The sequence below is a fragment of the Ctenopharyngodon idella genome, chromosome 7, assembly GCF_019924925.1.
Source record: "Ctenopharyngodon idella isolate HZGC_01 chromosome 7, HZGC01, whole genome shotgun sequence".
Taxonomy (NCBI): domain Eukaryota; kingdom Metazoa; phylum Chordata; class Actinopteri; order Cypriniformes; family Xenocyprididae; genus Ctenopharyngodon; species Ctenopharyngodon idella.
Genome location: NC_067226.1, coordinates 38,941,774 through 38,966,195, shown reverse-complemented (window position 1 = coordinate 38,966,195; position 24,422 = coordinate 38,941,774). Strand labels below are relative to the sequence as shown.

The 24,422-nt window shown below is 34.7% G+C and overlaps 1 protein-coding gene across 2 annotated transcripts in view; it reads left to right on the top strand.

The window, feature by feature from the left end:
• LOC127515853 (phospholipid-transporting ATPase ABCA1) overlaps positions 1 to 24,037 on the top strand; it is a 195,397-nt gene extending 171,360 nt beyond the window's left edge. For both annotated transcript variants that reach the window (XM_051899955.1, XM_051899953.1), the window contains exons 46-50: positions 1,399 to 1,533; positions 7,525 to 7,628; positions 10,382 to 10,474; positions 17,308 to 17,551; positions 22,217 to 24,037. In XM_051899955.1, coding sequence (XP_051755915.1) covers positions 1,399 to 1,533; positions 7,525 to 7,628; positions 10,382 to 10,474; positions 17,308 to 17,551; positions 22,217 to 22,315 — 675 coding nt within the window. In that variant the 3' untranslated portion in view covers positions 22,316 to 24,037. The remainder of the gene's footprint in view (positions 1 to 1,398; positions 1,534 to 7,524; positions 7,629 to 10,381; positions 10,475 to 17,307; positions 17,552 to 22,216) is intronic.
• Positions 24,038 to 24,422: the final 385 nt, after the last annotated feature.

Here is a 24,422-nt window from a genome sequence, read left to right as displayed (position 1 = left end):
CAAGATCTTGGAGGGAGTTTGGATGGAAGAATATAGTATGATTCTTTATAACTCCCAGCACTACAGAGTTGGGGCTTTTGTTGGAGGCAATTTGGAACCTTAATGGCTAATCATGTTTTTAGGGGCTGCCCGAAAATGCAGCCTTTTTGGCAAGAAGTAGTGCCTGAAATTGAAAAGATAATGGCAGAAGAGTTTGACTATTCATTCATTACATTATATCTAGAGAAAATGCCAGAAACTGTTTTAGACAAGGATAAATACTTAAGGAACACTTAATACCAATGCAATTAATGTCCAATAAAGATTGGTTTAAAGCACTTAATTACTGACATTTTCTGATTATCTGTGACCTAATCTAAAGTGGGAACTATTTACGCTTAATAAGGTGTTTATAAAGCATAAAAAAAACATTATCTAACTCTTTATATATGAGCTTATTAAACAATAATAATTTTGTTAATTACAATGACATTGAACGAAGCCTATTAATATATTAAGAACTATGAATTGACTATAAACTAATAGTTTGCAAATGATTTGTAAGTACTTTATTACTGTATAATTGTTATAAAGTGTTAACAAGAAATTAAGGCTTTTTTCTCGTAATTCTCTCAAATTGTTTAAATTGCAAGAAAAAAAGTCAGAATTGTGCGATATAAGCTCACAATTTCCAAAAAAAGTTTATAGCTCGCAATTCTGACTTTTTTCTCACAGTTGTGAGTTTATATCCTGCAATTCTGACTTTTATATCACAGAATTGTGAGATATAAACCAGCAATTGCGAGTTATAAAGTTCACTTCTGAGAAAAAAGTACGTGCTCTGTTCCTCACTTCCATTCTGTGGCTGCTGAATTTTCAGCATCATTACTCCAGACTTGAGTGTCACATGATCCTTCAGAAAACATTCTACTATGCTGATTTGCTGATCAAGAAACAATTATTATTATTAATGTTAAAAACAGTTGTGCAGCTTCATATATTTGTGGACCCGTGATCCATTTTTTTTTAAGATTCTTTGATAAATAGAAAGTTCAAAATAACAGAATTTATTTGATACAGAAATATTTTGTGAAATTATAAATGTATTTTTTTATTGTCACTTGTTTATTTCCTGAATAAAAGTAATAATTAATTTTAAAAAATCTTGCTGACCCCAAACTTTTGAACTATAATGTATATATAGTGTTTTTAATTTGACCTTTAATTTCATTATAGTTTTAGTTGGTTTCAGCAATGGGTTTGAATCAGTATTCTGTCACATGTCATATTGCCATCTGTTGATTTTTAGTTTATTTTGTATTTTGGTTTTTAAATAAATCTTAGTTTTAGAGTTCAATGGGTGGATGTTTATATGAATTGATGGATATGCAGTGATATTCTCTCTCTTGCTCTTTCGAGGTGGCTGAGTGGGGCATTCAGAAACTCGGCCTTGTGAAATACTCCGAGAAATCTGCAGGAACGTACAGCGGCGGCAACAAGCGCAAACTCTCCACTGCCATCGCTCTGATTGGCTGCCCTCCTCTGGTCTTCCTGGTAAGACACGCCCATCACTCTCACATACACACACACACACACACACACACACACACACACACACCTGGCACTCCAGATCACTTCACCGTCCCGTAACTGTTCAGACAATCAGCACTGATTCATCTGAGCCAGTCGATAAACGTGTCTTTAGTTCCGTCTGTTCTTCTGTCTGCACTCAAATACGCACATCCAGCACAAGCTACAATAGAAGCTCAATGCACAGGATGTGTTCTTTTTCAGTCTTTCTATTTTTTAATTGTGCATCTATGTAAATGTATCTACAGAAGTGAGTATCGTAGTGCCAATGGAAGCAGATTACTTTAATGAATGAATGAAGCATTTATATAGTGCTTTTCTTATGTACTGCTGTACACCCAAAGCGCTTTACAATCATATTACCACCAGTGTGCGGCATCCACTTGGAGGATGCGACAGCAGCCACAAAGGCGCCAGTGCGCTCACTACACACCAGCTATAGGTTTAGAGAAGAGAGAGTGATAGAGCCAATTCAGTGGATGAGGTTTATTAGGAGGCCATGATTGATAAGGGCCAATGGAGGTTACCGCCCTACTCTTTACGAGAAGTGCCATGGGATTTTTAATGACCACAGAGAGTCCTCGGTTTAACGTCTCATCTGAAGGACGGTGCTTGTGACAGTACAGTGTCCCCGTCACTATACTGGGGCATTAGGAACCACACAGACTACAGGTCGGGCACCTCCTGCTGGCCTCACTGACACCTCTTCCAACAGCAACCTAGTTTTCCCAAGAGGTCCCCCATCCAGGTACTGCCAGGCTCAACCTTGCTTAGCTTTAGTGGGCAACCAGTCTTGGGCCACAGGGTGATATGGCCTCAGTACTCTGCTTCTTATTCTTTTTGACACCAAAGCTCCCCATTATTACAATAATATCCGAAGGATTAGGATGGATAAGGATTTTTTAATATATATATATATTCCTCACAATTTCTACCCAACAAAATATTTTAAAAATATTTTTCCAGTCATTCGTGATTTACTGGATAAAGATTTTTAAAAATATAAATTTTTCTCTCTTTTTTTTTTTTTTTTTTTTTTTTTTTTACCCAAAAATATATGAAGAGTCTGGTTCCAAAACGCGATAAACGCCATAAAAAAAAAAAAAAAATTAGTTTCCGCCAAAATCAGTATTGTATCTGGTCGGTATTGAAAAGTCATTTATTAATTTTGCGCAAAATGCGATATCCGTCATGTTATTCTGTCATGTTTTCTCCCTTTCTTTCCAAAACGCGACAAACGCCACTCTCCCTTCTCTGCAGAATGCGATATATCCGCTCAACCAATCACAGCGCACCATTTCACGCATTGTAAACAGTAATGGCGGCGCTCTGAATATACCCGGCATCCTAGTTTTCATTATCTGCTTTGTACTTTCTGATCAACAAAAACAGAAAAATGAATAATTTTGACGGCATTGTTGAAACTGTGGTGGTTTCTGCGGTGGGGAAGAAACGCAAGTCATTGAAATGTAATCATTTACGTGAGGATATTAAGAAGATGAGGCACTCGGGAGGAGGAAAAATGCCGGCTGTTGCTTGTTCCACGACAGCATCAAACTTCTGTCACGGTCCCCAAAACTGAATCCTGAACAGTTTTTAAAAGCCGTTTTTAATACCAATGTACTCTGCAAATGTGTTTATTTTAACCGTGCGGTGGCGCCAGATACTCTTTAATCAGTAATGACAAACGGAGACATAATTCATTTATAACATTAACAAGATGACTTGTTGAATTAATTTTGGGAGTGACGACTGAATGTATTTTTAGTCAAATGCCTGTATATAAGATTAGTATTGACAGAGGCTGTTCAGAGGCTGTCATATATGTGAATCAACTTACTTTGTTGTGTATTTTCAATATGAAAAATAACCTTTATATTGATGGATTAATTGCATTTTGAAAAAAAAAATGTGTCATGGATTTATTGAATTTTGGGGAAAAAATAATCCGTTTTTATAATAAACCTTTGAAAATCAAAATCTAGATTTGAATTTTTAATGTCTTTATAACAAAAAGATGCTATGTGAAAGTTTGAAACAGAAAATAGTGGTTTTCATCTTGCCACTTTCTTTGTAAAGAAAACACATTTTTACTCAAATTAATCAAAATGGATTTATAGCGTTTTGGAACCAAACTCTTGTATATATTGGAGCTTGGTATGTCTAAATAAATATGGGAAGACAGTGAAGTGAGATTTGTTTAAAAGTGAAAATCCCAGTCTGAGCCACAGAGACTGAAATCAAACAGAAGAATCCAGACAGAACGGTTTAAAGGAGTAAAGTCTCCAACACAAATCAATAAAACAGGTAAGAGATTCAGAATCAGAATCTGACTCACAGTCAGAAAACAGGCTGACTCGGAAACTTACAGACTAACATGGGAGTATAACAGAATAGATACACTAGCGTTCAAAAGTTTGGGGTTGTTAAGATTTGTAATGTTTTTGAAAGAAGTCTCTTGTGTTCACCAAGGCTACATTTATTTGATCAAAAATACAGTAAAAACTGTGAAATATTATTACAATTTAAAAGAACTGTTTTCTATTATAATATATTTTAAAATGTAATTTATTCCTGTAATGCAAAGCTAAATTTTCAGCATCATTACTCCAGTGTCACATGATCCTTCAGAAATCATTCTAATTTGCTGCTAATTTATTATTATCAGTGTTGAAAACAGTTGCACTGCTTCATATTTTTGAGGAAATTGTGACACATTTTATTCAGAATCATTTGATGAATAGAATGTTCAAAAGAACAGCATTTATTTGAATTGTAAATACATAGATAAATTCTTGCTGACCCCAAACTTTTGAATGACAGTGTGTATATATACAAGACACAACTAATAATGAACAAGTTAGACTGGTTAATTAAAGTGGCAGCTACTTTATATATTTTCATTTATGAAGACCCATATACTGTGTGCAAAAATTACTGCCAAAATAGTAATAGTATTAAAGCCAAAGCAATGTATCAAGATATTTTGGAAAATAGTGCATAAATATCTAGCATGCTTATTATGAAAACATGACAGTCTCTCTAAAGTTAGGGCAGTCTTTAGCTAATGTGCAGCTCATTGTGCTTTCAGTACAGCTGTATGTCATACAGGATGTTAGTTCAGTTCATCTTATGCTATGAATGCATAAAAGCATAATAAATGGCACAGTGATAAATACACAAGTGGTCTGTTTAACATCCAGTGTCAGTCTTTTTATTTCTCCCACTCATAACCATATAGTCTGTCTTTAACAAAGAACATAAATGTCTTTCTACTTCAGTTTTTTCCTTTAGCTATTATCAGACAGGAATTAAAGACATATACGACATATAGCAGCACGTTGATCATTAACTCTAATGTGCCATTTATATAGTCTAGTGATGTGAAGCACAGTAGAGCTAAAAATATACACAATAAAAGACAGTTTCCAGTGTATTTACAATAAAGACTTTTTGCAACATCCTGAGAAATTTAGTTTTACTGGCATCTTGTTAACAAATAAAAATAATAATACAAACTAAAAAGCAAACAAATATCTTTCAACTTGTTTTTAATGCTATATAGTTAATGATAAATGCTTCAGCCATTATCAAGATATGGAAATTTGATGCCCATTAATGTACATACCCATTGCAGGTTGTCTAAATTATTCATTCACACTGATTAATGTTTATTCACACCCACAGAAATGATTATATGACTCCAGAGACTTTACAGTTTCTGGCTGGTGTAAGCGCTAACAGTGCAAACACATCTAACAGCAAACTATAAACAAAACAAACCTTGATATTCAGTCTGATTTAGAGTTCCAAACTCTCCTGTCAGTTTATATAGTCAGATTCATGCGGGTATAAGCTCAAAGCCGTGATCTGATTGGTTGGGGGAGAAAATGGGTGGATCCCTTTCCATTTATGAATTTCTGTGCAGGAAAATTTCAGAATCTATAGACCTTATGTGCCAGAGAAACAAGCGCGCAGCCATCTTTAGAATATTGTGTTTGAACTTATGTTTTTGCGGCAGTTCTGTATATTTCTATGGCATCACTATCGAAGAGTAATTAACTGGTCAATTGGATTTACTTATTGTAGAGTTAACGAAAGTTATCATGAGCATTAATGTTTGAAGCAGATGTCATAAGAAATGTCAGTAGACCGGGAAGATTTTAAAACGAGCAGTTTATTCATAAATCTGTAAGATCTTACCTTCATGCTGTGGAAATACAAATCTCATTATGTTTTCGTGAGGCTCCTTACATTAATTTGTGGATTTGAAACTATTCTCACACATAACCCTACACCTAGAAGAAAACCTCTCAACACTTTACAATAAGGTCCCATTAGTTAATATTAGTTGATGTATTACTGTAACTAACATTAACGATGAGTAATACTTTTGTTGCAGTATTTATTAATCTTTGTTAATGCCACTTAATACAAATACGACTGTTCATTGTTAGTTTATGTTAACTATTGCAGTTAACAAATGCAACCTTATTGCAAAATGGGTAACACTTTACAACAAGGACCTATTAGTTATTGTTAGTTAATACATTTAATGAAACTATGAAAACTTTAATGAAACTATGATTTGAGCTGTATGAATTCTATTAATTATCATTTTTACCTTGTCTCTGAAAGGACATTTTTCTTTCAGATGTAGCTCACTTCTAGGGACAGTTTTATCCACAAAATAAATACACACACACACTCACACACACACACACACACACACACACACACACAGCAGAGAATGTCCTTGAGGATTAAACATAAAATGAAGAGCAGAATAATGATAGAAAAGATTAAAGAAGAAAAGAACACAGGACTGCGGGTCACTCGTGGGACATTTCTAATGTATTTTCAAGCGAGATTTTACATTCCGCACACACGCGCCTCTGTTTGCTGGCATTAAAATCTCATTCTGCCTGACGGAGGCTCATATGAAATAATCCGCGTTCATAACCTGCAGAATAACTCTTGATTCGCTCTCTGCGGATGCTAATTAAAGGCGGAATTACGAGGCAGGTGTTCACAGCGTGTCCGTCCCGCTCTGAATCACTGCAAAGGACAGAGGGATGTCGTCATGTAATGATTCTGTGATTCAGGGTCAAAGGTCACGTTATCCATTTCTATAGCCAATGTCCATTGTGTTTGGAATAGCATACTAACACGCTTATCTTATAATTAGTGCAATAAATAGCATGTGTACTATGTATAGTATGCACATTTTGGTAACACTTTATTTGGTTACACTTTAGTTTACAGTGCCATAGTTACATTGTAATTACTCAAATAAGTACTGAGTACTATTAATTAACTACATGTACTTACCATAGAGTTACAATTAGGGTTAGGGTTTGGTTTAGGGTTAGTTACTTGTAATTATGCGTAATTTACTGTTATTTCTATAGTAAGTACATGTAGTGACGTGTAACTATAGCACTGTAAAATAAAGTGTTACCCTTTATTTTAGTGTCCTTGTTATATTTTACATGTTCTTACTGTAGTAATAACAGTAAATTATGCATAATTACATGCAACTAACCCTAAACCAAAACCTAATCCTGATTATATAGCAAGTACATGTTGTTAATTCAATTTTGCAACTAATGTTAAAATATAACTTTTGATCTTAAATGTATTAGTAAATGTTGAGATTGACATTAACTAAGATTAATAAATGATGTAGTATTGTTCTTTGTTAGTTTATATTAACTAATGTAGTTAATATGAACTACTGTAACAATTAATGTTTGTAATTAATGTTAACAAATGAAACCTTATTGTAAAGTGTTACCAATCAATGTGACTTCACTTTAAATATGCAACATAATGAAGTCATGTGACAGCACTGTACTGTAGTAAACTGATGTTTAATCCGTACTGTTTCACATACTACATTGTCCTGTGTGTGTGTGTGTGTGTGTGTGTGTGTGTGTGTGTGTGTTTGTGCAGGACGAGCCCACCACTGGTATGGACCCCAAGGCCCGCCGTTTTCTGTGGGACTGTATCCTCAGTGTCATTAAGGAGGGTAGATCTGTTATTCTCACCTCACACAGGTAACTAGCACACACCTTTACTCAGCTGTCTAAACGGGCCGTTCCATAGACTTCTGTTGTTTTTAAATACAGCTACTATAATCTACACCAGGGGTACTCAACAGGTGGCCTGCGGCCCGCAGCATTAAATTTGTGGCCCGCATCATGCTACATATAAATTTATTTTTATTATAATTTGCGTTCAAAATTAGCGTGAATATTATTTCGTTTTTTTACATGTACTCTAGGGTAGGCGTACAGTGCGCGTGACGCCCTAATCATCAGCAGAGAACGCACATATTGTACACGGGCAGCACAGTTTTTCTAACTGCAAAGAACAATATAGACTGAAGGCACTTTGCACGCATGCATTGAATAGTTTTTGCACTAGTTGTCAGCACTGAAACGGGCTGTTGTTTCAGTATGAAAAGAAATGGAGAAGACAGAAGAGTAACAACAAACACAATAGCCGACCGTGTTGAAGAGCGTTCGTGTGAGGGGATTAAAAGATATCAGCAACTCTATTTTAAACGAGTACAAAGACATTTTATTGTAACTATTTGAGCGAAAAAGACTAGACAAGCATGAATCTCTCTACTGCACATGTGTCGAGCACTTGTGTTCATGAACGCTATCAAAGGCTCGAGACTGTCCGCCCAAATAAAAAACGAAGTAACCTTATTTTTCCATCATGTAATGCAGTTGACATTCCTCAAACTTTGCAGTGTGTAAGTTGCCGATAGTCCTCTTAGCAGCATGAAAAACAAAACTTTTATTCTTAATGTCAATGTGTTATAAACAGAAAGCAAGCAGAGAGCACTCCCATTACAGATCTGTCGTCACATCATTGAGCTAAAGGAGAATATCTTATTTATCATGTTTACAACGTTGGTTATAATTAGAGAATTCATGAGATTGTAATTGAACAAAAAAAAAAAAAAAAGATTTTTGGATTCTGACCAAATTAAAAGGTAGGTAATAATAATACAAATAATAAAACCTTTGAGTGACCCTGAGTATAAATAGGCGCTATAAAAAGTGTTAAAAGGTGCAATGGAGTATAAAAGGACTATAAAAAGTGCAATGTTTTCGTCTTACTGACAAACCGTCTCATCAGCCAGTGAACAACAGCCAGACCTGAAATTACTTGTGAAAACAATGCGGACATTTCAATATGAATAAGGACTTCTTTTCATCAGATCTTGTTTTTCTTTATGCATTTGTGCATTAAGAATACAGCAAGACAAGCTATTAATCCTTTTTTTAAATGCCATTTATTATGTTCAATGACACTTTAAATAGGACAACCATTAAAGTACTAGTAAGACTTAGCTAGATAATAAACTGCACTTTTAGTAAATACTCAGTAAAACTACAAATATTGTCTTAAGTAGGCCTAAATAAAAGTCTTACGATCCAAGTTATAATTTGTGGCCCTTTGCATTTCATGTGGTTAAAATGCAGCCCTCTTGGCCTCCGAACTTGAGTACCCCTGATCTACACTAACTGAAATCTTTCTCCATTTTTATAGTTAAAAAAAAAAAAAAAAAAAACCTCTAAATTTTTAGCATTTTTACAAATGAGGATGTCATTTGTTAAAAAAATGTCAAAAGGAAGTTTTTTTTTTTTTTTTTTCAGATTTAGCTCACCTCTGGGTACAAATTTGTCCCTGGAATGTGGTTAAGTAGGTACAAACACACCCTTAAGGCCAAAGTATACGCATACATTATTGTATGCGTAGTCGAATGCGTAGCCTTTCAAAGTAAACTCCATTTGATAGCGTGCACAAACGCTGGCGGTCGACACATGGACCTCTAGAAAGTTTTGTCTTTGTCCAGTGTCTGAAGTATTTTTCTCCAGAAGTTATGACTTTGTATTATTTTATGCTAAAGTTGCATCTATCTCATAACCCCACTCACACAAGAGCTTGTCGATGCAGGCGTCTGTTGTTGTTGCAGTCCTCTGGTATTTTGTTGTAGTTGTTGTTGTTGTTCTTCCATCTGTTTAGTTTAGTTTTCTACTATGAAACAACAGCCCGGGCCAGTGTTGCCACCTTGTGGTACAACTGATTAGTGCAAAACAAGTTCAGTGCACATCTGCGACCTGAGCGTACAAAATACACACGGTTAAAATAAAAAATCAGGCGGTGCGCATGCTATTCTGGTGACAGAATTTACATCACACATACTGTACACAGACCCTCGCGTATGTGTAAAAACTGAAGTATACTTTTGGCTTTAGCATCAGTGTTGGGGAAGTACTAACTACAAGTAGTTTCAGCAAAGCCCAAAGTATACTTTTTGTTTTTTTATGCGTACCCTAGTGTATGCATACAGTCGAATGCGTATCCTTTCAAGGAATACTCAGAGCGTTTTTGACTTCCGTGTCAAACATGAACCTTTATCATATCAGTTACTAATATGTTTATATGTCACATCTTTCACTATTCGATGCAATGTGTCGATTCCTGGCAAAATGACAGTTTAGAGATTGAACTAATGTACGTTTGTCTCACAATTTGGCAGCAAATTAGTTTGTTTTTTTGACTCGGTCTCATTGGCTGGCTGTGCAGGTGAAAGGCTTTCATGTGCTTCATAATGAGTCTCATTTGAATGTTTTTGGAAGCGGATCCTGAGCTCTGAGGTTTCTGATGCTTTGAAGGTGTTTCTCAAGAGATTCATGCTGAGGAACGGCCAGAATTAGATGAAAACAGTCAGTGGAAACCTTTCCTAATGCTGCCATGTGTGCAAATAAATGTGTATGTGTGCTTTCAGTATGGAGGAGTGTGAAGCGCTCTGCTCACGCATGGCCATCATGGTGAATGGACAGTTCAAATGCCTGGGCAGCATCCAGCACCTTAAGAGCAGGTGAGGGTGTGTGTGTGTGTTTGTCTGTCTGTCTGTCTGTCAGGTTGGCCAAAATTCAGAATTTAAGAAATTAAGGCTCCCTTTCAATTTTCAATTCATGAGTGTGAATTTGAATTGAATTGACAAACGGAATGTTGAATCAGAATTGTAAATGAAATGATGGAATTTACTGAATTGCAATTCAAAGGAATTCAACACAGTCACAGGAATTTCCTTTGTTTCTACAAAAATAAACAATTCAAGAGATCTCTGAACACAAGTCTTATTATTTTACACAGTTTTGCTACTCAAGTACATTTGTCTCTGAATTGAGTTATTTTATTTTATTTTTTATTTTATTATTATTTATTTTATTGTGTTTTAGTCTTTTGGCATGCTTAATTTGGACCTAGTATTTCAAAAGGTTTGGATCGGCAACATTACAATTTAGAGTAATCTGTTATCAGAGGTGACTGTGTCCAAATTATGTAATTTCAGAAATGTACATATACAAATCACACAGTTAGCTTACAATGTATTAATTTAAGGCAGAAACAATTAGCTCATTGAAGTAATAAATACATGTTAACAAAGATTAGGATATATAGCAACATTTGGAATGGTGCATGTTGATCCAGAGTTTGCATCATCTGAAGTCCTCGCAGAGGGTGGGGACATTTCCTCACTGGGGTTGAGGCATCTGAAGTCTTCATAAGAGGCTGGATCCAAACTGGAGCTGATACACTCTCTAGTCACCTCGGGATGGGCATTCCAAGATAAAACAGATAAGCCAATGGAGAATAATTAGTGTAGCTGCTGTTCATAACATTAAGCAAAGATAGTCATGTGCACTTGATCTGATATAACTGGAGTACAAGGATATGAGATGCATTATGTAAATGCTTGGCCAAAGAGATGCATCTTTAATCTAGATTTAAACTGAGAGAGTGAGTCTGAGCCCCGAACATTATCAGAAAGGCTATTCCAGAGTTTAGGAGCCAAATGTGAAAATGCTCTCCCTCCTTTAGTGGACTTAGATATCCTAGGTACTACCCAGGTGTTTTACTGTAGAGGATGAAGTAACAGTACATCCTTCTAAATGCAAATTGTAAGAGATTCTGTGTACATTTTTTTGGTCCAATAAGTAATACCTCAGTCTTATCTAAATTTAATAGAAAGAAATTACTGGTCATCCAATATTTTATATCTTTAACACATTCAGATCTTTAAAAACTTGGATAATTTAGAGATTTCATCTGGTCGTGATGAAATATAAAACTGAGTATCATCGGCATAGCAGTGGAAATAATTCCATGTTTTCTTAGAATATTACCAAGTGGCAGCATATATTTTGAAAATAGCAGAGGGCCTAATACAGATCCTTGCAGCACTCCACAATTTAAACATTAAATTGAAAGTGATAGTAAAGACATTTATAATGTTACAAAACAATTTCAAATAAATTCTGTTCTTTTAATCTTTCTATTCATCAAAGAATGCTGAATAAAATGTATCACTGTTTCCACAAAAATATGAAGCAGCACAACTGTTTTCAACATTGATATAAAAATACGAAATGTTTCTTGAGCACCAAATCAGTATATTAGAAAGATTTCTAATGGATCATGTGACACTGAAGACTTGACTAATGATGCTGTAAATTCAGGTTTGCATCACAGAAATAAATTACATTTTAAAATATATTACAATAGAAAACAGTATTTTTGATCATAAAATGCAGCCTTGGTGAACATAAGAGACTTCTTTGAAAAACATTAAAATTCTTCTAAAAGGACACAAAAGCCCCACAAACGTGTCATAATAGTAGTCCATATGAACAATTAACAATTTTGGTACTGCATTCACTCGCCCCTTGATGTCCAATGTAAAATCTGAGACTGTTTCAGGCCTTACATTTAATATGTGCCTGAATTTAGCTGCTCTCTCGCTCTCTTGGTTGTAATTAATGATTGTGGAGGTGTGGGCATTAATGAGTGAAGAGGCAATTAAGAACTGCTCCCTTGATCGACCTCCTCCCTCTCTCCCCTTTATCTTTTCTTTCCGTGCGTCTAATGGAGCAAAGCAGTAGGACAAGATCTACACCTCTCCATCAGCCAACGATTCTCACTCCGTCGGCAGCCGTTCTTCATTTAGTCCTTCCTCTGTTCTGTCTCTTCCCTTTTCTTCATCACGTTGTTCCTCCTGCGGCGTGTTTCTGCTGCCATCTGTAGGACGCCGTCACTCACGCTGCGATCGCAGGTCGCAGTGTTCACTTCTCTCTACACACTCAGCAGGAGAAACACTTCGCTTCATGTCGTCAAACACAGACAACACTTGAATTGCACACATTGAAGGTTTTCAGTGCATGATATGCTCATGTAAATAAATATAACTGGAGGTATTTGATCTGAACACCATTTAGGAATAAATTTCTCTAAATATATCATTGCCAAGGCCGATTTTATCATGATATTTGGCATTTTTAATAAACACTAACAAATGTATCACTCATTGTTAGTTTATATTAGTCAATGCATTAACTAACGTAAACTAATGGGACCTTATTGTAGAGTGTTACCATTTATATTTAATTGCAGAAATTCTGCATGTGTTATTTGCTATCTTTAAATAGTGTACTTTTTTATCAGCCAAGATATCAGCATCAACATCAACTATCAAAAAATCCATATCGGTCGATCACAAGAATATTTGCTACATATATTTCCAAAAGCAATCTGTGTTGTTGGTGTCAGTGCTGCTGTTTGAGTGCTGATCTAAACTCTCATATTGTCTCCACTCTTCACATGATTGATACAGCAAAGCGAGGACAACTTTGTCTTTGTCTCTGCTGACATTTTAATGTTGATTTATATTTATAGTGAGTGTGCTGTAGGTTTTGTAAGTGGATGAGTTATGCTCGTCTTGCTCTCCCCATCCTCATTTTTTAAAAAACAAATACAGTGACAGTATGAAGATAAGATGACAGAGCTGATTTTGAAAATCTGTTCCAATTTATTTAAAAAAATATAAACTTGTTTTGATAGCAAGTCAAAATCTTATCTGATTGTTTGTCCAATGTTTTTCAGTTACTCATGTACTCATATAAGATCTTTTTGGTTTTCAAAAATCTCTTTTTCTCACCAAGGCTGCATTTATGTGATCAAAAATACAGTAAAAACAGTAATATTGTGAAATATTATTGCTGTTACGTCTGGTTGCAGCAAGATGAAATAAAAGTGCAGGATTTAATTGCAGCAGTCTTCTCTTTATTAAACAAAACAAAATACTCTGTAATCACTGTCTTGAACCATGGGAACAGAACAACCAAACATAATAAGACAAGAATGAACCAAAACCTGAACAAAGCACAGGATATATATGCTATAATTAGATCAAACTAATCAACGTAATGAGACACAGCTGACATAACTATCCAAACCAAGGAGACTAACCAGAAGTATGAAAAGGAATAAAGAATGGAAAACAGAGCAAAACCAATTCAAACTCATAAAAAAAAACAAGACATAACCCTGACAATTGCACTGTTTTATATTTGAATATATTTGAAAATGTAATTTATTTCTGGGATCAAAGCTGAATTTTCAGCATCATTACTCCAGTCTTCAGTGTCACATGATCCTTCAGAAATCATTCTAATATGCTGATTTGCTGTTCAGGGAACATTTCTTATTATTATCAATGTTGAAAACAGTTGTGCTGCTTCATATTTTTGTGGAAATCATGATACATTTTGTTCAGGATTATTTGATGAATTGAAATTGAAATCTTTTGTAACATTATTGTCACTTTTGATCAATTTAATGTGTCCTTAAGTAAGAGTATTAATTTATTTCAAATCTTACTGTCCCCAAACTATTGAACGGTAGTGTAAATATAGTTTAAAGATAAGGTTTTGAAAGCTGATTTTGAGAATATTTTGATTAAAAAAAAAATCAAAGACTTATAACAAACTCGTCTGAGGCAAAAAAAATTGTCCAAAGAATAAATGTCATTACCATTACACACATCAAAAATACCATTAATGCACATTTGATCAAAATTCACTTGAATGTTGATACAGAGACAGTAATGAATTATATCTTTTATTCATCAACATGGTAGATATATTAAACATAGTTTTAAGAAATTTAATTTCAATATTTCATTTATTTGATTTATTTCATATCAAGAATTCATATATTTGGAAGAGCCCCTAATTGAAGAATAACTATATATATTTTATATATATAATTAATTTTGTATTAAAAAAAAAAAAAACATTTGTTTCATATTTTTAGTAATACAGATCGTCATACTCAAAGTGCTATGATAAATGACTGTTTGTTTAATATTAAAATACATTAGCGTAATATATACAATACATGTGTCCTAAAAAATCTTTCACTATGTATAGTTTAAAGGGTTAGTTCACCCAAAAATGTAATTTCTGTCATTAATTACTCACCCTCATGTCGTTCCAAACCCATAAGACCTTTGTTCATCTAGCAGAATGACAGGGGAGAGGCAAATTTGTTGAATAAAGCCGTTATTTTTGTTTTGTTTTTGCGCACAAAAAGTATTCTCGTCGCTTCACAACATTAAAGTTGAAGCGCTGTAGTCACATTGAATATTTTAACAATGTTTTTTGGACCTTGAATGTGGTAATTTCGTTTCTTTCAATAGAGGATTAAAAAAACTCTTGGATTTCATCAAAAATATCTTAATTTGTGTTCCGAAAATGAACGAAGGTCTTAAGGGTGTGGAACGACATGAGGGTGAGTAATTAATGACAGAAATTTCATTGGTAACACTTTATTTTAGGGTCTTTTAACTAGTTGCTTATTAGCATGCATATTACTAGAATATTGGCTATTTATTAGTACTTATTAAGCACATATTAATGTCTTATTATGCATGACCTTATTCTACATTTTTAATCCTACCCAATACCTAAACTTAACAACTACCTTATTAACTGTTAATAATCAGTAAATTAGGAGTTTATTGAGGAAAAAGTCATAGTTAATAGTTTATATGTGTTCCCTATACTAAAGTGTTACCATTTCATTTTTGTGTGAACTAACCCTTTAACCAAGTGTTGTGTAGTGCTGATGTGCGCAATGACTGATGGCTAAATTGTGATATAGTGATATATTGATGTTCACTTCTACTGAACTGCCAAATGAGCATTAAGGCATCTCACTAAAATGGCCAAAAACTTCTCTTCACTGAGAAGTTCTCTTCACAGAGCTGAAAAGCTCCCATTTTAACACACACACACACACCGGCCATTATCATTGTTTGCTTTTATTTTATTATTTTGAGAGCGAGTGGTTGCTCTGATAAAATCATATTGATGCTGAGTGTGTTCATAAACACAAACCCTAGAGTAAACACACACACACACCTCTACACCTTCATCAGCTCCAAAACAAACACAATTAAACAGCCGTCCAATAAAAGCACCTGTAAGCCTGTCAGTCACCAATCAAATCGCTACATTACTAGAGTCACCGTGCTTAGTGAGTGAGTTTTTCATCCAATTCACACAGTGTCTTTCTGTGTGTATTGATCTCACACATTTGTGTCTTTGTTCTTTAACAAGAAGGATGAAAGCACTAGAGTACTTCTAATATACGCCAGTGATGATAAGAGCTGAGGAAGTTTTTATAAGACCAGCTGCATTTTGCAACAATCTACTGCAGTACACTTTACACAGACTATAAATCTGCATCTACTTTTCAGATTCACTGTTTTAAAGGCTGAAATGTAGACGCTGTTTCTCTCTGCAAGTCTGCATGAATGCCACGCGCAAACCCATATGACTATGTCCTTCATGCAATTGAAAATGAGAAATGTTGAAAAAAGCTGCCCTTTAAGTAACTGTGAACTGAAGAACTACAAATGTTGTTAATGCAAATTGTGCATTATATTCTTAAATTATTCTCAAATTATGCATTATATGTCTTCTGAAGCCATTTATGGAAGTCAGTTTACACCACAAAAAAAGTAATTGCGACTTTATTTCTCACAATTCTGAATTAGCATTTTGTAATTCAGAATTTTTCCCAGAGTTGCAACTTTTTATCTCACAATTCTATATTTTATTTCTCGTGATTTTGAGTTAACATCTCGTAATTCTGACTTTTGCAGAACTGAGTTTATAACAGAACTATGACTTTATTTCTTACAATATTGAGCCATCAGCTAGCAATTTTGCATTTTTTCTAATTGAGATTATATCTCACAATTCTGAATTTCTGACTTATATTCCTCTGAATTCTGAATTCATATCACTTTTAAGGGAAGCCTAGTTTAGTGGATGAAAGGATTAACTCGCAGTTCTGAGAGAAAAAAAGTCAGAATTGCAAGATGTAAACTTAGAATTTTGCGAACAAAAAATCATAATTGCATAATTGCAAGATGTTAACTTAGAATTCCAAGAATGAAAGTCATAATTGTGAGATGTAAACTCGCAGTTCTGAGAAAAAAGTCCAAATTGTTATTACCACAGATATTACCACAAAATTGGGAGTTATAAACTTAACATTATGAGAAATTAATTCAGAGTTGTATGTAATAAACAAAAAAAAGTCTGAATTGTGAGATGTTTTCATTTGTTGGCAGAGTTCAGCACTGAACACATTGCATGCTTTACAGAAGGAAAAGTAAAAATAGTCCTGCTTTTATCAGACCGTGTGCAGGCACGTCCCAGGAACATATTCTTCTTTGAAGTTTGTGGCAATTTTGTTGAACCTGCATGAAATGATCTGTGGTTACTGTTCTTTGATCTCTAACGAATCCATGTTGTGAATAAAGTTAATGCTTTAACTCCATGCACGTGTGTGTTGCAGGTTCGGGGAAGGTTACACACTGATCGTTCGTGTGTGTTCCGATCATGCCGACCTGTCCGTGGTGGAGTCGTTTGTGCGGGACACGTTTCCTGGCAGCACTTTGAAAGAGAAACATCACAACACACTGCAGTACCAGATACCGCAGGGAGAGGGAACCCTCGCGCACATCTTCAGCCAGCTCAACAAACACCAGCAGATGCTGCAGGTGGAGGATTACTCTGTGTCACAGACCACACTAGACCAGGTAAAACACATACCTACCTGACATATAAAGATGACATCTCTTATCCAAACACGAAAAAACTAAAGAAAAGAAAATACAGGCATGCATGTGTCATTCAACGTTCATCTTTAGTAATATAAAGTTGCTGCAAGTAAGGATAGGAATCATATCATAATTATTCTGCTTTAGATTCTGACTCTCTTTGTGAAAAACAAGTACACTTTAGCATACTTTTAAAGAGTACTTTTTACAGAAAGAATATACTTAATGTAATATTTTCATACACTTAATTGCATGTTAATCGCAAATAAATGAAAATGTATTGCAATTTAAGTTAACCGAACGCTAGAGTGCTTTATTGACCCACTTAGTATAGGACTTGAGTACATCTTTATATGTAATTCCATAATTACTTCTATTAGCTATGATATATGGTTAAAGTGTACTGCCGAATGTACTGACAATCATTTTTGGTAAACTAAAATATACTTCAATTTCAATTCTTTTGAAACTTGTATGCAGTGTTGGGGAAAGTTACTTTTAAAAGTAATGCATTACAATATTGCGTTACTCCCTAAAAAAGTAACTAATTGCATTAGTTACTTTGTATGAAAAGTAATGCGTTACATTACTGCAGCGTTACTTTTTCTCACCTGAGCTGGGCTTGCTTATTTGTTTTTTAATAACAACCAAAAAAGCTGTATTTTTGGCAAATGTAAAGGCCCTGTCAGACCAAATGTGAAATGAATAAGCCTCAGGCTGAAGGAAATGCATATTTACGCCTGCATAGTAGAGGGCGCAGCTCAAACAAACCTTTCAGCTGTGCTGCCATTCTGGATTGAAGAAGAATAAGATACAGGAGAAGGAAATTCAACACTGAAAATCTAATCTAAAGTAATTTTTACTTGTTTGTATGGTTGAATTGAATCATTGAAGGTCAGAAGCAAAGAGAATAAAGTAAGATTAAGTACATAAAGTATATTTGTGTAATTTAATTTGGTTAATTATTACAGGTTTGCGTTTCACTGTTTTTATTCATTTTGAGGAATACTGAATGTTGTAAGTGAGATGAGTAAATGCATGTTCACATTTAGTCTAGAACTACAATAACCATCATGTTCACACTAGGGATGTGCGAGACTAGCCGACTAGTCGATTAAGCGATACTGCTGCTGCTAGTCGACTTGGAAAACACTAGTCGTTTACACGTAACTTTTTTTTTTTTTTTGCACATTTAATGTTTTGCTTTATATTTTTACAAAGACTACGTTTAAATTATCGTCATGTTAATGTTACATATTGAAATTAATATATTATTTTGAAAAGTGTATATCTGCAGCGGAAAACAAAATCATTTAATTTTACCTCAGATTTTGCATGCGTTGGTTTTCTCTGTGGAGCTCGTGGCGGGTTCAGAGAAATGTCCGATCGGAAGATGAGCAAGGTGAAGGAGTAGGCTATTTTGAAAGCCTTGCCTACACAAAACTTTTCCGTTTTCTTCAATGTCATGTCAAACTAGTACGACAATTAAGCTTGCTTAGGCTTGTTATACCAGTGGTTATGAGGGGCAATACGATATGAAAGTTTTTATTGGATTAAATGAGAAACATGAATGAAACTTAACATTTGAACAGTTGCTATTCAACATCTTAACAAAGTAAATACGGTTAAATAGCTTTTCTTGTGATTTTTGCGGCCTGTCATGTGTACAGATAATGTTCATTCACAAGAAGCGCGTTCAAACCCGGACACGCAAGTGGTTGCCGAGGTAGCGAACAACAATACCTTAACGCACTGACTTATGTGGACTATCTTTTATTTGAGGAAATATGTTTATAATAAGCTATTAGGGGGGCGGGTTTAGACTAGTTGACTAGTCGGTTGCAAAATTTTAATTTAAACGGTTATGAAATTAGTCGTTGCGCACATCCCTAGTTCACACAGCACACACAACAACTCTGCACTTTATTTCTCTCAACATGGAGACAGGAGAGCTGTCAGTCAATAAATGTGAAAAAGAAACTTGCGTTACTTATTTAAAAAACAAAACAAAAAAAAAAGTAACTTGGATATTTGTAAATTGAATAAGTAATGCATTACTTTACTAGTTACTTGAAAAAGTAATCTGGTTACGTAACTCAGTTACTTGTAATGCGCTACCCCCAACACTGCTTGTATGTCATGTATTATATATATATATATATATATATATATATATATATATATATATATATATATATATATATATATATATACACTTTACATACACCTTGTATAATCTGCAAAATGTTAATTATTTTAACAAAATAAGAGGGATCATATAAAATGTGTGTTATTTTTTATATAGTACTGTCCTGAATAAGATATTTTACATAAAAGATGTTTATATATAGTCCACAAGACAAAAAAATAGCTGAATTTATAAAAATGACCCTGTTCAAAAGTTTACATACACTTCATTCTTAATACTGTGTGTGGTTACCTGGATGATCTACAACTGTTTTTTTTTGTTTGTTTGTTTTGTGATGGTTGTTCTCGAGTCACTTGTTTGTCCTGAGCAGTTAAACTGCCCAAAGTTCTTCAGAAAAATCCTCCAGGTCCTGCAGATTCTTCAGTTTTCAAGGATATTTGAACCCTTTCCAGCAGTGACTGTATGATTTTGAGATCCATCTTTTCACACTCAGGACAATTGAGGGACTCAAACACAGCTAATAAAAAAGGTTCAAACATTCAGTGATGCTCCAGAAGGAAACACGATGCATTAAGAGCCGGGGGGTGAAAACCTTTTGAACAGGATGAAGATATGTGGATATTTTTCTTATTTTGTTTCAAATCAATTTTTTTCATTTAGAACTGCCTTTCGGAAGCAACAGAAGATACTTACATGTTTCCCAGAAGACAAATTGATACAATTTACCTTGATCTTCAAATTCAAAAAGTTTTCACTCTTAATGCATCGTGTTTCCTTCTGAAGCATCAGTGAATGTTTGAACCCGTTGTTCCCAATTGCTTCCACTTTGTTATGATACCACTAACAGTTGACCGTGGAATATTTAGTAGTGAGGAAATTTCACGAATGGACTTATTGCACAGGTGCCAACCTATCACGGTACCACGCTTGAATTCACTGAGCTCCTGAGAGCGACCCATTCTTTCACAAATGTTTGTAGAAGCAGTCTGCATGCCTAGGTGCTTGATTTTATACACCTGTGGCCATGGAAGTGATTGGAACACCTGAATTCAATGATTTGGAGGGGTGTCCCAATACTTTTGGCAATATAGTGTATATATTACCTTATTTTGAATAACACATTAACATTATAACATATATACAGTTAAAATTATAAACAGAAAAAATACATTACAAGTGCACATTCAATATAATTAAGTGCACTTCTTTTTCACAGAGGCTTACTTGAAGATTCCGATTATTTAAAGGCACTGTTCACCCAAAATGATCACTCTGGCATCAGGATTTAGCTATTTTTTTATTATTATTATTATTTTTATTTTATTTATTTTTTAGAGCAAAATGACTGATTTTGTAGTGCTAATTTACAGAAATTTGAGAAAGTTTTTTTTTTTTTTTTTATTGTTTGCTATTACTGTACGGTGAAATGGCAAATTATTGTCATTTTGTTGATTTTGAAAAACTGTGGAGGAACTGCCCTATGTCATTCCAAACCTGTATAACTTTCTTTCTTCTGCTGAAAACACACAATGGAAGTCAAACTGTTTGGTTATCAAAACATATATGAATTTACAGGGTGTTTTTCCTGGGAAAATACTAAGCATGTGTGTATGTGACTGACACACTTGACATCTCTTTCCTGTGCCATGTCTGAGTGTAACCCAGGCCTCCAGCTTCTCTTTTCAACTCCTTGATCTGCCGTCCTCAGACTCACCACACACTGTACAGTAAACGCTCGTCTACTCCAGTAAATCATCCTGCCATTGTGAAATCCTTCTCTTTGCCTGAGATACTATCTGCAGTTTCTGCTCATACTGTATGTGTCTCGTAGAAACAGCAAGTATATCCAGAAAAGACACTCTATGGATGGGATTGTGTCTGGACCCTGGAAGTCCAGACTATCTATAAACATCATACTCATAAGCAGCTAAAATGAGTCCAATCTTTATAACTCTGATTATGATCCCTAACACTTCCTTCTCTATCCAAGCGCATTTTATCTCTGGTTTTATGAGCTTATGAGAGGCATATGCAACAGGTCTCTCACTGCTATCCGACATCTTGTGAGAAATGAATCACATGCCAATATTGCTGGCAACTGTGAGTCATAATGAATCGAAACTGAAGATGATGTCAGGAAGACCCAGTTAAAGCTGGCACTTGATGGGTTACTAGCAGGGTTTGAAATTAACTTTTTCACTCACCAGTCAGTATGGCTACTAAATTTAGTTTGTGGAGTTAAAAATTGTGCAATAAAATAAAACGAAACATTCTGTGACTTGCACTCCGCAGAATTGATTTCGTTGTAGTACATTAAAAGCAATACATTTGAAAGAAATGGAGCTATGATGTCAAACCGATCAGATTTCAATTTACAGGAATGTTTTTATATTAATATATAAAGACACTGAGATCATGACATTTAAATTTGAATCTAAGCAGCCATTCATTTTTTTCTACCTCATTTGAGACATTTCTCTCTGTTTCTCTCGCAGGTTTTTGTGAGTTTCGCGCGGCAGCAGCGTGATGAAGAGGACTGTGTGTTTGAGAACAACGTGGATCTGAATGATGAACTACAAACATCAACAACATGAATCAAACATCAATCAGCACAAACCAACAGTTACTGGCACTTCATCATGTTTTTTTATTTATTTTACATCACGTAGGCCACCAAGATTTGAAGATTTAGTTTAAAACGTCCAACCAGAAACAGAGAGAAAACCTTTAGGGAAAAACTCAGGGGTCGTTTTTTATACAATATTTTATCCAAAGAATTTATAATGACATATCTGCTCAACTTGCTCTACTTCATATTTTTACTGACAATATTTAATGTCTTATTTCCATACATATTATATTTTTTGCCAAATGCTAAGAGATTATATATTTAAAATTGCATTGTGTACTAATAATAACTAATAATTCACACTATATTTTTGGGGTGATTTTGGGTTTATATTTCCAGGGAGGAAGAACGGAGAGAAATTTCAGCTTTATTGTCAATTTATTTTCTAGTTGTCAGTTGTACTTATTGAAAGACCACATGCATTGATTTTTGCTTTTTGAATCTCAGGATAAAATGTCATGCACTTTAGAGCAGCGTTTCGTAACCTTTTCTGTCTTATGCACCCGTACTACCGTGTCAATAAGGCTCAAGTATATTTATTTTATACTGTAAGTCATATTTTCTGTTTTATAGGTTTGTAAGTAACACTTTACAATAAGGTCCCATTAGTTAAGCAACACATTTGCTGAAGTAATTATGGTAACACTTTAGTGTAGGGTCCAGTTCTCACTGTTAACTAGTTGCTTATTAGTATCCATATTACTAGGATATTGGCCGTTTATTAGTACTAACAGATACAACTTTTGATTTTAATAGTAAATGTTGAAATTAACATTAACTGAGATTTTTTAGAAGTATTTCTCATTGTGAGTTCACATTAACTATTAAATGGAACCTTATTGTAAAGTGTTATTGGTTTATACAAAAATCTAAATCAGTTTTGTCCTTTAAGGGTACATGTACCTGTGGTTAGGAATGACTGCTTTAGACTGTTGGATGTGTCTATAGGAAGCACTTCAGTAAGACCGAGAGGGATGTGATATATGCAACATGAAATGCAACGAGAACATTTTTACCTCAAACACACACAGAAGATCTCCACTCTTAATCCTGCCATTTATTCTGCATTTGTATGCACTCCCATGATCCTGCGAGTCTGTTGCTCAGATATTTGTTCTGCTTATTGCTTTATGCACAGACACACATTAAACATTTGCACACTCTGCAAAGCCTCCGAGTTTCATTTCACAAATCCAACCTTTCCTACTGCAGTCACTAACTTCAGCTGTTTCTCTCCATTTCTCACTTTTGTTCTTGAACATCATTTTATTGAAGTTCTGCAGTATTACAACTTTCAAATAGGAGCAGCATTTTTCAAGCGGGGTCATTCCTGTAATGCAGCACCTTTTTACTCCGTAAATTAAAAATGCATATGCTTGTGGTGTATGCCATCAAGAGGAAGAGACTTTGTGAAGCCACTCACACAGGCCTATAATCACACAAAGAAGGGTTGTAGCTGCTCTAAGCTGATGTTTGGACGCCGGCCAGGGTTGCATTTAACTTACCCATTAGTGAGAACAAATGCCATTGTATGTAAAAGTGCTCAAGTCTAGACTAGAAGAGAGTTATAGAATTGCATGGGCTGGGATGTGAATAATATGAAATGAGAGGGAATACTATATTTTAATTCTTTTTTTTTTTTTTTTGTGAGTGAAAAGTCTCTCGGGGGAATGCAGTACAATTAAAATTTGCCAGGGGGATGCAAATGTTTTGCAAGCGAATGCGAAATGCTCTCCCATCTCATAATTTTCCATCACCATGTCCCCTTAAGGGCTCCGTACAGTTGAGTTCAATGTACATTGCTAAAAATTCTTTAATTAGAATTCATTCGAAGAGAATCCCAAAAAAAGTGCATGCTTTTTGTAAATGCCCTCTACACAAAGATTCAATGTTTTCATGTACAATTATCAGAATTTAATTATATGCAAATTTACTGTTGATGCATTAAGTTATAATATTCACCAAAGGAGCCTTGCATTTTCAGTATGTCTTATTGTCAAGAGCCCAGGTGTACAAAGCCCTAAGCAGACATGGTAATGTTAAAGGGTTAGTTCACCCAAAAATGAAAATAA